General features: G+C 39.2%; 1 protein-coding gene across 3 annotated transcripts in view; it reads right to left on the reverse strand.

Annotated features, from left to right (window-relative positions):
- The window catches only part of COMMD10 (COMM domain containing 10), a 79,206-nt gene that overhangs the window by 55,296 nt on the left and 9,992 nt on the right, over nt 1-13,918 (reverse strand). For all 3 annotated transcript variants that reach the window (XM_083356268.1, XM_083356267.1, XM_083356269.1), the window contains exon 4: nt 13,409-13,564. In XM_083356268.1, coding sequence (XP_083212394.1) covers nt 13,409-13,564 — 156 coding nt within the window. The remainder of the gene's footprint in view (nt 1-13,408; nt 13,565-13,918) is intronic.

The following is a 13,918-nucleotide window of genomic DNA, read 5'->3' on the forward strand; positions in this document are numbered from 1 at the left end:
AAGCACAGAGACTGAACGAAAAAGAATTCTACCATCTTTCTTCATTTCTCTACCAGGCTTACTTTTACAATCAGGTTAAAGAAAAAATATTACTTATGGTTAAGAAGTGAATTACAATTATCATTGTTATTAAAACCCACAAACCATTCTCAAACCAAACTAATTCTCAGTTACTACACATATTAACTCCCAAGGCCATAAAATAAGTGACTAGGGTGAAGTTATTACAGAGTAAAGAAAGGTTTTATTAAGTCAGTAGATTTTGCTCCTTAAGAGTGCTCCTTACCGATTTGTGACAATAATAAATAAATAGAAGGGACCCTGATTTCTTAGCCATAAAACAGAAGCATTCTAATTTTAAAATAATAGAAATTGGCTTTAAAAACCTGTTTAAAAAGTAGTCTTGTAATAAAACTATAGAAGCTATGGTGTCCTGACTACTTATTTTATTAGCCCAAAAGGTTTGATGGCATGATTTATTGGCAAGAATAGCCTCTTTTGGAAATAATACATTACGTGCTGATTGTGCAACTATATGCACAACTAACTGAAAAAAACCTGAGAAGCATACACAGTATCGGTATTATTTAGTATGCTATAATGCAAATAAATAATCTGCATTAGTCTAACAGCAGGTACACTTCTCATGCCAATTCATGCCTTGAAGAAAATTCAAAACTAAATCAAGACAAATGCAGAAAAAGGAAACAGAAGGTATTAAAAAAATTGTGGCAAATATAAGGATAAAAATATAGGTAAGGCAGAGGCTCACATAGAAAAAAGCAAAACAAAAAACAAAATCCCACAACCAGAACAAGCCACCCTCCAAGATCTGTCATGCTGATAAAATTCATCAGGCAGTTACTTTAAATTACTGGAGGGCCAATCTTACCATTCAAGCCATACACTGTTCTTAGCTTGGCCTTTATAGGTAGTCCTTGGGTTATGACCCTAAATGGATCAGAATTTTAAGCAAGCAGTTGTTAAACAAAACACTATGTGACCATATGCTTAACTATGGCAGTCCCAGCAATCCAGATTGCAGTTGTTAGACCAGGACCACATGGTCATTAGGCTAGGGACCCATGTTTTTCCTGCCCTATATGAACTGCCTCTGCTACAACTCTCCCTTTTCCACCACAGCCCCCAAATGAAAGTCATCTTCTCCCTTCTTTTGCTTGCTCAGGATTTAGGCAACCATCAAGGGACCAGTCCTGCAATATGTGTAGCAAGTACAACGGAGCCTCAGTTGATGGCTTTGTAAGAGAACAGCTGGGTCAAGCGAACAGATGGCCTCTGGATTGTCACTGCGTTTTTTAGTTTTTTGTCAGTAAGCTTGTTGCAGTCTGTTTCTTTGCAGGTTGAATTGTTATCTTATCATTGTAACCATGGTGAGTGTCACATGTTCAGCCATGTAGTTTGTTTGGTTTTATATTTATTACTGTGTGCGCATGTCCAAAACAAAAGTTACTTTCTCTTTCTTTTCCTTTGTGCTCTCTGGCGAGATAGACATGTAGTCATGAGTCTTTCTGTGGTTTTACAAGTTTCTTTGTAATTAAAAGGTTTATAGTAGAATATATGCTTTGGGTTTTCTTTCTTTTACCTGTTGTTTATCATGCATCAAATGAACCACAGTTCATCGCCCTCTGATAGGGTTTTGTTTGATTTACTCTTCTGACATGGATGGCCTCTGTTAACGACGCTCCGTCCTTTCCTGAATGTCCAAGGCCAGTTCTCCTGGAGCACTTCCAAAATAAACTGCAGAGCACACATTGCACCTCCAGGAAACCCTTGTCTCTCCACTGCATCCAATTCTGCCCTCAACCTGAACAGTGCCTCTTGGAGAACACCAGCCAGCATGATGAACACGCTGCACCTCACCATCCTGTGCCATTGTGCTCTCCACGGCCTGTGGGCTATCACTTCTGGCCAGGCCAGCAAGCTGCTTTTAACAGACAAGGTTCCACCTCCCTACCATTTCACCAAGTTCACCAAGCACGTCCTTGAGTTGCATCTTCAGCCAGTGCCCACAACACAGACCCACAGGAGGGGGAAGAAGATAGCAAAGATTATCTGGAGGCTGCCATTGCAGAGGGAGGGAGTGGAGTGCAGCATGCCAAAAAAGGCAGAGGTGGGGGAAACATAGGTGGGTAGGGGGAGTTTAAGTAGAGGTGATTTGCACAGGGCAGGAGAACATAGCTGTAGCACACTGTGACTGATCATGATTGAGGTCAGGTCAACAAGCAGCCAAATCACATGACTATGGGGATGCTGCAATGGCCAGAACATTAAAGACTGGTCATGACTACCATTCATTCAGCCCCATCATAGTTTCAAACAGGCAGTGAACACACGATAGTAATCCGAGGGAGTCTATAAAATTAGAAGTACTGAAAATCTTGAAAGCTTGAAATCATCTACAAATTGCTCCAACTCGAAGCCACATGATTACATTTGATATCTTAAATCAGTTTAAGGGATACTTTGATCCTATTGTTCCTTTGAAGCTCCATGCAGCTCTTAAAGATAGTCACCGCGAAACATTACAGCATGAATATCCATTTAAGGCCAGTAGCTCCTAAAAGATCACATTGCCAGGGAAGGGTGGGAGGAAAACAAAAAAAGTCATACCAGTAATGTTCAGTCTCCAGTAAACATCCTGTCTTCTCAGGAAAAAGATGCTCCCAAAAGGAATAATGTTACATTGTATCTTTATAATTTCTGAACAGTGCAAAATAGTTTATTAAGAATGGGCCTTACATCTTTAATAAATATGTATAACTTTTATGCCCCTAAATTAACAAATTAATATATTCAGGACTGTTTGTTGTTATATTCATTGCACAGAACCAAACCTACTGACATCTCCTTTTCTGGTGGAAGATTCACTCTCAGATAATAAGTTCACTACTTCTCCGCTAAGTTTAGTATTTAAGTTTAAGTTTAAGTTGAATTTATATACCGCCCTTTTCCCATAGGACTCAGGGCGGTTTACAAAGTATTTAAAAACATCAATACAATACAAAAGTTAAAAATAATTAAAAACAGTTAAAAATAATTAAATTTGATCCCTGAAAAATATAAAACCCCAATTAAAAACTCTTAGTCTGGGCCGGAAAGCTCAAAGAGCCAGGTCTTTGATTAAGAGGAGTTTCCTAGATTTTTACTCGAAATTATATTCTAAAGACTGTGCGTAGGGCGTCTTGGTCCAGATAGGGACGCAACTGGCGCACCAGGCGAGCCTGTGCAAAAGCCCCCCTGGTCACGGCTCCTATGTGATCTTCAAAATTGAGCCGTGAATCCAGGAGGACGCCCAAGTTGCGAGCCCTATCAACGGGGGGTAACACCTCACCCCCCATCATTAGAGGTGGAATAACATGGTTAACCCGAGACGCCGATATGCACAGCCACTCGGTCTTGGCGGGATTGAGACGAAGCCTGTTTCTCCCCATCCAGACCTGAACCGCCTCCAGGCACCGGGACATCACGGAGAGGGCATCACTGGGTTGGTTCGGGGTGGAAAGAAAAAGTTGGGTATCATCAGCATACTGGTGATACCCCACCCCAAAACCACGAATGATCTCGCCCAGCGGCTTCATGTAGATGTTGAACAGGAGAGGTGAGAGAACCGACCCCTGAGGAACTCCACAAATGAGAGACCTCGGGGCGGATCTCTGCCCTCCTGTCAACACCGACTGCGAGTGGCCCCGGAGGTAGGAGGAGAACCACCGTAAAACGGTGCCTCCCACTCCCAACCCCCTGAGACGCCGCAGCAGGATACCATGGTCGATGGTATCAAAAGCCGCTGAGAGATCTAATAGGACCAGGACAGAGGAGCAACCCCTGTCCCTAGCCCTCCAGAGATCATTCACCAGTGCGACCAATGCCGTCTCCGTGCTGTGTCCGGGCCTGAAGCCCGATTGGTACGGGTCCAGATAATCAGTTTCCTCCAGGAACAGAGGGAGCTGATGCGCCACCACACTCTCAACAACCTTCGCCAGAAAGCGAAGGTTGGAGACTGGACGATAGTTGTTTAAAACAGCCGGGTCCAAAGCAGGCTTCTTGAGGAGGGGTCTCACCACCGCCTCCTTCAGGGCGGCAGGGAAGACACCCTCCTTCAAAGAAGCAGTTATTACTGCATGGAACCAGCCTCGTGTTCCCTCCCGAGCTGCATAAGCTAGCCAGGAGGGGCACGGATCCAACAAACAGGTGGTGGAGCTCAGTCTCCCCATGATCCTGTCCACATCATCAGGGGAAACAGGGTCGAACTCAGTCCAGATAACATGCTCAAGACCGCCTGATTCCTCCACATCAGACTCTGCCCAGTCAGAGTCCAGGCCGGTCCGGATCCGAGCGATTTTGTCTGCCAGATGATGACTAAACTCCTCGGCTCGTCCCTGCAAGGGATCCTCTCTCACCTCCTGGTTAAGGAGGGAGCGAGTCACCCTAAACAGGGCGGCCGGGCGATTTTCTGCGGATGCGACAAGGGCGGCAAAGTAGTTAGACTTCGCCGTCCTTATCGCCGCAAGATAAGACCTTATAAAGGTTCTTAACTGCAATCGGTCGGATTCGGATCGGCTGGATCTCCAACCGCTCTCTAGACCTCGTCTCCGACGCTTCATCTCCCGGAGCTCCACAGAGAACCATGGGGCCCAACGGGATCTGCGCCGAGTCAGAGGTCGCATGGGTACAACGCAGTCGAGTGCCCTGGTGGCAGCGAGTTGTAATGGGGGTTTCCCGATACTCCCATGTAACACCTCTACTCCGCGAGCTACATTGGCTTCCGGTTGCCCTCCGGGTGAAATTCAAGGTGCTGGTTATCACCTATAAAGCCCTATATGGCCTGGGTCCGGGATATTTGAGGGAACACCTGCTGCCGGCATCAAACGCCCTTCGCCCAGTGCGCTCCCACAGGGAGGCTCTGCTCAGGGTTCCGCCGGTGAGAGATTGCCGGCGGGTGACACCCAGGGATAGGGCCTTCTCAGTGGGAGCGCCTGCCCTCTGGAACCAGCTGCCGGTGGAGCTGAGGACTGCCCCCGACCTCCGATCATTCCGCCGGGGCCTGAAGACCTGGCTCTTTCAGCTCTCGGGCCCAGACTGAGGAGGAATTTTTAATTTGGGGTTCTTTTTAACTGACTACAGGGTTAATTTAATATTTTTTAATTTGTTCTTAATTTTTGTATTTTGGATTTTTAATTCCCTGTAAACCGCCCTGAGTCCTCAGGGAATAGGGCGGTATATAAATATAAATAAATAAATAAATAAATAAAGAGAATATACAAGCTCTAGATATAGATAAGTATCTACAGGGAGCTCATTTCCCAAGACTTTCACAAGAACAACAACTTGAGATGAATTGCCCAATTACACCAGAAGAAATTTCTTTAGCTATTAAACAGTTGAAATTGGGCAAAACTCCAGGAACAGATGGATTAACAGCAATTTATTATAAAAAGTTGCTGCCTGAAATGATTGAACCCTTAAAGATTTTGTTTAATGAAATTCAGACTGGAGGTGCAGTTCCTCCATCATGGAGGACAGCTTTTGTATCGTTGATCCCAAAGGAGGATCAAGATCTTACCCAACCTAAAAATTATAGACCTATATCGCTCTTAAATACAGATTATAAGATCTTTGCTAAAGTATTGGCTAATAGATTAATGCAAGTTTTGAAACAAATGATTCATAGTGACCAATCGGGATTTATATCTGGGAGGTATATGAAAAATAATGTAAGACAAATTGTTAACTTGCTTGAATATTTGGATAAGAACAACCAAGTCTCCGCAGCACTGATATTTTTGGATGCAGAGAAAGCCTTTGACCAATTGAATTGGCAGTTTTTATTAAGAGTTGTTGAGGAGATGAATTTTGGAGAAGGTTTTCTACATGCTATTAAAGCTATATATCAACAACAAACTGCACAAATTATAGTTAATGGGGGACTAACAGAGACTTTTAGAATTGAAAAAGGTACAAGGCAGGGCTGCCCCCTATCACCATTATTGTTTGTTTTAACATTAGAGATTTTACTAATTAAAATTCGAGAGTCCTCTTTGATAAGGGGAATTAAAATAAAACAGAATGATTATAGACTGAGAGCTTTTGCTGATGACTTGGTTGTGACAGTATCCCAACCGCTACAGTCGGTTGTAGACTTGATGGAAATTATAACTCAGTATGGTAAGGTTTCTGGGTTTAAGGTGAACAGTAATACAACTAAGATATTATCCAAGAATTTATCTACGAGTGAAAGGGATATGTTATCTAACTTAACAGGTTTTGAAATAGTGAAGAAGGTTAAATATCTAGGAGTGCATATTGCAGCCTCAAATGTAAAATTGTATAAGAACAATTATGAAACACTATGGTTGAAGGTACAAAGGGACTTAAATAATTGGAAAAAATTACAATTATCACTACTGGGAAGAATTGCAGTTGTTAAAATGAATGTTCTACCAAAGTTCCTCTTTCTGTTTCAGATGATACCTATACTGAAAAAGGATGCCAACCTTGATCAATGGCAGAAGGGTATTAACAAATTTATCTGGGCGGGGGAAAAACCAAGAGTTAAATTCAAGATTTTACAGGATGCCAGGGAAAGAGGGGGACTCAAGGCGCCGAATTTGAAATTGTACTATGATGCGGCTGCTTTGACCTGGGTTAGTGATTGGCTTAATTTAACTAACAAGAGAATACTTCATCTTGAGGGATGGGATTTGGTATATGGATGGCATGCATACTTGCTTTATGACAAGAAGGTAGACAGGGCTTTTAAATCCCATATTCTTAGAAGTGCTTTACTGCGTGTCTGGAAAAAGTACTATAATAAGTTAAATTATAAAATACCAATTTGGGGAATTCCTGGACACGCGATAGAGGGTGTATCTATGGGAGTGAGTATGGATATGGTTTCTTATAAGGAACTACTCAAATTGCAAGGGAATGATTGGCAACTTAAATCAGCAGAGGAGTTAAGACAAGAAAACATAAATTACTCTTGGTTTCAATATACCCAATTGAAAGCTAGGTGGAAGTCAGATCAAAAGGTTGGTATCACAATTACAGATCAAAATTTAGTAAAGCAAATTAGAGATTCAAAATGTGCACATATAAAGAGGATATATAATGCTTTAATTGAATTGGATTCGGAAACGGAATTGGTTAAAGATTGCATGGTAAAGTGGGCACAAAATATTCAGGAACCAATCTCGTTGGACACCTGGGAGATAATTTGGGTTAGAAATGTTAAATTTACCCAGGCTCAAAATTTAAGAGAAAATTTTTACAAAATGTTTTATAGATGGCATCTGGATCCCAAGAAGTTGTCCAACATGTATCCTAATCTGCAGTCTAAGTGTTGGAGGTGTGGTAGCTTAGAAGCTACCTATTTCCACATGTGGTGGACTTGTAGAAACATAAAAGCCTTCTGGATTAAAATCTGGTGGAACATTCAAAAGATTTTTAAGAGGAAGATAAAGTTATCCCCGCAATTGTTCTTACTGGGTATTGTTGTAAATTGTGATGTCAAAGAGACTAATCTGATGTTGAATATGATAACGGCAGCACGGCTACTGGTGGGACAATATTGGAAGAAGGACAATCTGCCCATGGTAGATGAATGGGTGTTTAAAGTTTCTAATCTTGCAGAAATGTCCAAGATTTCTGCTTATTTAAAGGATCACTCACAGGAGAAATATATTTCAGTTTGGAGGAGATGGATAAATTATATTCAAAACAAATATGGGACCAAAAAGTTCCATTTAGCTTATGAGTAGAATTTAGTGGGATATTGTTATTGTTAGTAGTTATGCTAAGAGAGAGTTAAAGCGCAGTACGAATTTGGTTGATTGTATATTGTGTAAATTTTTATTTAGAATATGATTGTTGTAACTATAATCCTGTATTTAGCCCTGGGAAGTGGGGGGGGGGGAAGTGGGGGGGTTGGGGTGGGAGGGATTTGGGGATATATTGTAAAATATTGTAAAACTCTTTAATAAAAAAAAAGAATGGGCCTTACATCTTTAATAAATATGTATAACTTTTATGCCCCTAAATTAACAAATTAATATACTCAGGACTGTTTGTTGTTATATTCATTGCACAGAACCAAACCTACTGACATCTCCTTTTCTGGTGGAAGATTCACTCTCAGATAATAAGTTCACTACTTCTCCACTAAGTTTAGTATTTAAGTTTAAGTTTAAGTTGAATTTATATACCGCCCTTTTCCTGTAGGACTCAGGGCGGTTTACAAAGTATTTAAAAACGTCAATACAATACAAAAGTTAAAAACAGTTAAAAATAATTAAATTTGATCCCTGAAAAATATAAAACCCCAATTAAAAACTCTCAGCCTGGGCCGGAAAGCTCAAAGAGCCAGGTCTTCCGGTCCCGACGGAATGACCGAAGGTTGGGGGCAGTCCTAAGCTCCACGGGCAGCTGGTTCCAAAGGGCAGGCACACCCACTGAGAAGGCCCTCCCCCTGGGTGTTATCCGCCGGCAGTCTTTTACCGGCGGCACCCTAAGAAGGCCCTCCATGTGGGAGCGCACAGGACGAAGGGAACTTGATGCCGGCAGCAGGTGTTCCCTCAAATTTACCTACTACGCTTTTCTTTTTTTATATATATGGGGATTCTCAGTCATCCAGGTCATGACTGTCCCAAAGATGCTTTTCAAAAGGCAAATGGACTTTGGTTTTTATCTTGAAAAATCTTTCACTTCCCGTCCAAGAAGCTTCTTCAGTTTTTGTCTTTTTTTATATTTCTCAGTAGAATCAAGATAGGATTGTTTATGACACAATATTTAAAACTTTAACTATGTTAAGCAGAAAACAGTTCAATAAACTCAGTGTCATATTTAGAAGGTGAAAATAACACGTCAGTCATATGTTTTATACTAGCACTAAAAAGTTCTGCATTTTATCTGAGCAAATACAACTTATTTCCAGTCAGAATTGCTGGTGTCAAAAAAAAACACACCAAAATTATTCCAGCCATTGGACCATACATTATTTCTAGAGCTCACTTCACAATCACAACGGCAATGCTATGATAAAGTGAAAACCATGTACTGGGACAGACTTATATCACTTCCTACTTGGTTAATAAGCAACAGACAACACATGGCTGTGACTTGCAATTTTACTTTGGTCACAAAGCTGGGATATTTTACCCTTCTTACTTTGAATAGTCACTAAAGTAAGCTCTCAGTAAGCAGGAACTACTTGTATGCCCTATGAAGAGTCTTGACGCCTGGGTGCTTACATATAAATCCAGCACATACAGTAATAATAGCAAGAGGGAGGGGGAAAACATGCCATATTAAGATTTTTAAAATCAACAGAATTCAAAATGTTGCATATTTGCTTTGGAGATTATTATTCAGTGTGATGAGAAGATTCTTGCCAGTAGAAAAAAAAAGTAAAATATAGATTAAATCTTATCTTTTACAACAAATAAATAATTTCCTTTGGAAAAGGCCTTCCTAATGCAGTACAACACTGAAGTGAAACAAACACCAGCAAAATTTGTTTAGGGCACAATAATAGGTTTATTGAATTACAGTATCTCATAATACACTATGAGTCAGCCCATTCTAGTCCCACATGATGTCACTCCTGCATTTAAATAAAATGGTAGGAAAAAAAGCAACTTTATTTGTTAGATCTTGGCTCATATCAGGAGCTATTTCTAGTAGTTCTGACACTTCTGACATTAACAGTGCTCTAATTAAGGTGTTAATATGAAGTTTAATGCCCTGAATTTCTTCCAATTAATTTCAAGGGAGCTATTAACACAATTTCCAAAATTTCCTCTGCTTGACAGAAATATTAAAAACGTTATGTATTGCAGCCACAAACGTTTGATGTCGATAACAAATAGAATATCACACTACCCATCCCACCCACCCCCTCCAAAGATACAAACTGCAAAAATGCTCAGTGCTCAGGTTACCATGTAAGAAAAAGCAAAGCTCCAAAATCCTTAATATTGTATGATAGATTCATCCAGGGTACCTTCCAATCTAGAAAAAGATATTAGCAGAAGCTATGCAAGTAATTGTTCTTCCTTGCAGCAATCTTTTCATACAATTTTCTATATAGCTAGGCTTCCAGCCATGACTTTGATGGGATGGATGCCTTCATTACATCTTCACACTTCATGCTTCATGCCTTCACCTGCCAGTTACTGAGCAGGTGTTTTTGATCAGTGTTTTTCAAACTTGGCAACTTTAAGATGTGTGGACCTCGATTCCCAGAATTCCTCAGCAATTATGTTGGAAGTCCATTCATCTTAAAGTTGCCAAGTTTGAAAAACACTGCTGTACATATTTTAGATACTTCCACTTCCAGTGTGAGCCTTATGGTAAGTCAGATCCAATATAGGGAACACCAAAATATAGTATATAAGTAAGTATTATATGGAAAAACAGTAAATAAGTACCTTCAATGTTGCTTGCACCTTCCCAACTAAGCTCATTTACAATCTTAATTACACTTTAACTGCAGCAGAGATTCTTTTTTTAGAATGTAATTTTTTTAACTGAGTACATTCTAATTTATGCCACCTCTTTAATGTATTCTTCTGATGTGTATATCTTTTAATTACACATAAAAAACTGTAAACCTTTAAAATGTGGCAACCAATTAAAATAAGACAAGGCACAATGGAGAATAAGGTCCTCAGCAATAAAAGAGAAACCATTCACTAGTTCACAATGCACAGCACCCTTCACTCCAATTGTACATCTTACTTCCACTTTAAAAGCAAATAATGGTTCACCAGGGTGCATTCAGAGTTAACTCTTTCGTATCAGGAAAGCTGATTTTTCATTATATATGTTTCAAACTTAATTTAATCAAATTCTGGGCAAATTCTTTTAAACCCAGTTTCAAGCCAGTTTGCCTCAAATTATGATCGTGCATGTCAGGCCAATGGAAAAACAAAGTTAAATAATGATTTAGCATACACCTGAATCAATCTACAGTTTGTAAAGTATGTCCTCCATGAGATGTTCAACCAATAATTAAATTATTCAAAACAATGTGCAAAAACCACCCCCTTACAAGTAATATATTTATATTAGGAAAGGGTTTTATTCAATAGAAAATTCTGCAATAAATAAAATAATGGGAACTTCTCCGATAACACAAATGTTGCACACAATTGTTTCTTTTAAGCATAATATGAATTTAAAATTCATAAAACTGATTTATGGGCAATGTATTTATATCCATAGACATTTTTATATTGCTCAGCTCTTTCTAATATAAGATTTTTTCAATAGAAATTTTGGTATGGTCAGGGCTTTTTTTCTCATAGAACGCTCAGAACGGCGTTCCGGCACCTTTTTTTTGCAAAAAAACAAAACAAAAAACAAAACCCAGCTCCCTTATTGGCTTTCCTAAGCCTATTGCAGGGCTAGCAATCTTGGCTCCATTTTTATGACTCATGGACTTCAACTCCCAGAAATCCTGAGCCAGCCATGCTGAGCGGAAAGGGAGAGGTTTCCAAGCTGAGCCATGCTGGCTCAGGAATTCTGGGAGTTGAAGTCCTTGAGTCATAAAAGAGCCTGCACTAGAAGAGGGCATTAAAATTATTTACAGGATTACGTCTTTAGGAACTAAACTTTTAGAATCTAAAACAGCTAATTCAAAAAAGCCAACAGGAAAGAACCTCACATTTTTCATCTGCTTCTGTCTTTTGGAAGGTAAGATTAGATAACAAAATAATCTATTTCTTATGTTAACATCTCTGCAATGAAATCAAAGGTAACAGGAAAGAAATGAGAAACATTTTTCTCAATGTAATATGTCTAATTTAGCTGATTCTAGGGGGAAAATAGTATCTTTTGTACACTCTTGAAAACTATTTTGAATCTAAACAATTCTTAAGAATGAAATATGCTTAATTTGGACTTTACTTTTACTGTTTGGACTGTTGTGTGTTTTGAAAAATAGATTATTTAGAATCTAGTTATGTTGCACTTCAGTCTTTAAATAATTAACCTAGTATATACAGTACATAACAATATATGATGTTTTCCCTGGTGAGCTTAACATCAATAACAACATTTATTAAAAAGACTAAAATAATTTCTGGTGGTATTATCTGTATAGTAAAATTTTGGACAAGCAGTGATCATGTTACATATGTGCATAAGCGTAGTCAGTAGCATATGCCTTTTTAAAAATATCAAACATGCAAAGAAACAAAAATAAGTCCAAAATATCTGTATTACATCCAGAAATGCCAACTTTGCAACCAATATTTGTCATCCATAACTATGGCACCCTAAGGATACCTGCATACATGCAAATGTTTCTCTGGGATCAGTAACGCAGCAGGGATTGCTTTTTCCTTCCAGTAACATATACCTAAAACTAGTTTATTGCATTTGGCAATTGTACTAAAAAAAAATTCATTGTCAACCAATATAATTCATTTAATTTGAAATCAAGTGAAAAATTGATTTAAATTATTTTATTAAAACAAATTAATGGTAATTCTTTTATAAGAAGTTGCCTCAAACCAAATGAGTTTGACATGCCTGCTCTAGATAGTTGAATGCTCCAAAATAAATTCTAGACCAGGCCTGTACATGCAGCCTACCAAGCACCCACACTTTTTTTTAAAGTAATAAAATCACCACCACTGCCCTGAAAGTCATGTTGCCTAGTGCCTCCATGGCTTACCATGACCACGAACTTCAACACTGTAGATGCTCCTCTAGTCACCAAATCATTGATTAGCCCACCAGCATTCCTTTGCAGACCACAAAGATTTTTAATTTATCAGTGTGGGCCTTTCCCTTCTACAAGTTGCACAGATCTCTTCTAGATTTTCCTCTTGCCTTTCCGAGTTAACTCCCTGGTCTGTCATTGAGCAAGAATTGACTTTGTAGGGAAGCATATTATCATTTGATGTATATTTAACATATGTTCTACCTTTATTTACTAATTATATAATATTTGTATGCAATCCACATGGTGAGGTTTGGGGAAACTTACAATAGAAAAAAATATATTTTTAAAATCATAAGGTTAAAACATCGCCTGACCCGCACTGCCTCCACTGCCCGCACCACGCAGCCCCACCATATAGAGTGGGCTCTGCTGCTTCCACAGCACCAGCCACGCCAGCTCCAGACCCGGGGGCGGAGCCCGCTGCCAACATCCTTCGCACCTGTGACTGCAGCAGCGCCCCACCCCCACCCCCCCACCTCCTGCGCCCGCCAAGATGAGAATTCCAGCACCTTTTTTTTAGAAAAAAAGCACTGGGTATGGTTATTGCTGAAAATGATACTCGCTTGCTATAACTCTGCCCAAACTCTTCTGTGCTTAGAAGAAACTATTATCTATATCTCTGATTATTTAATGTGTTGCATAATTTTCAATCATAATTACCTTATGTGATGACAAAATTCTTTGTCTAAACTTTTCTACTATCTCTGGACCTCCAATTGTCCATACAGTAACAAATACTTCTATTTTATCATGATTCAAGTTGGAATGCTGCAGCTGCTGTTGCAAAATACTATGTTTCAAGTTGTGATAAATGGCCTGTAAAAAAAAAAGATATTCAATGTACTGCACATACTTTCATAAATGTTGTTTTAAATGACAATTATGAAGAACCCAGGGAACGCTGAACAAATGTGCAAATGTGATTTAGGATTTTCAGTAACAACAGAAGCATAGGATTGAAAAACGGAAATTATTCATTAATAAAATGACCATAAAATAATATCCCTGAAACAGAAAGGCTAGTTTTAAAAAGAAAGAAAGTTGATTCCGTGAGGAGAAATTTATTTGTATAACAAATATAGCAGTCTGTAAATTATTTCTTACTGTACTAAAATACGACATGTAAAATAATAGATTATGTGACTTGCATCTCTTCAAGTAATTCAAAGA

Source organism: Vipera ursinii (genome assembly GCF_947247035.1).
Source record: "Vipera ursinii genome assembly, chromosome: 2".
In the NCBI taxonomy this organism is placed as follows: domain Eukaryota; kingdom Metazoa; phylum Chordata; class Lepidosauria; order Squamata; family Viperidae; genus Vipera; species Vipera ursinii.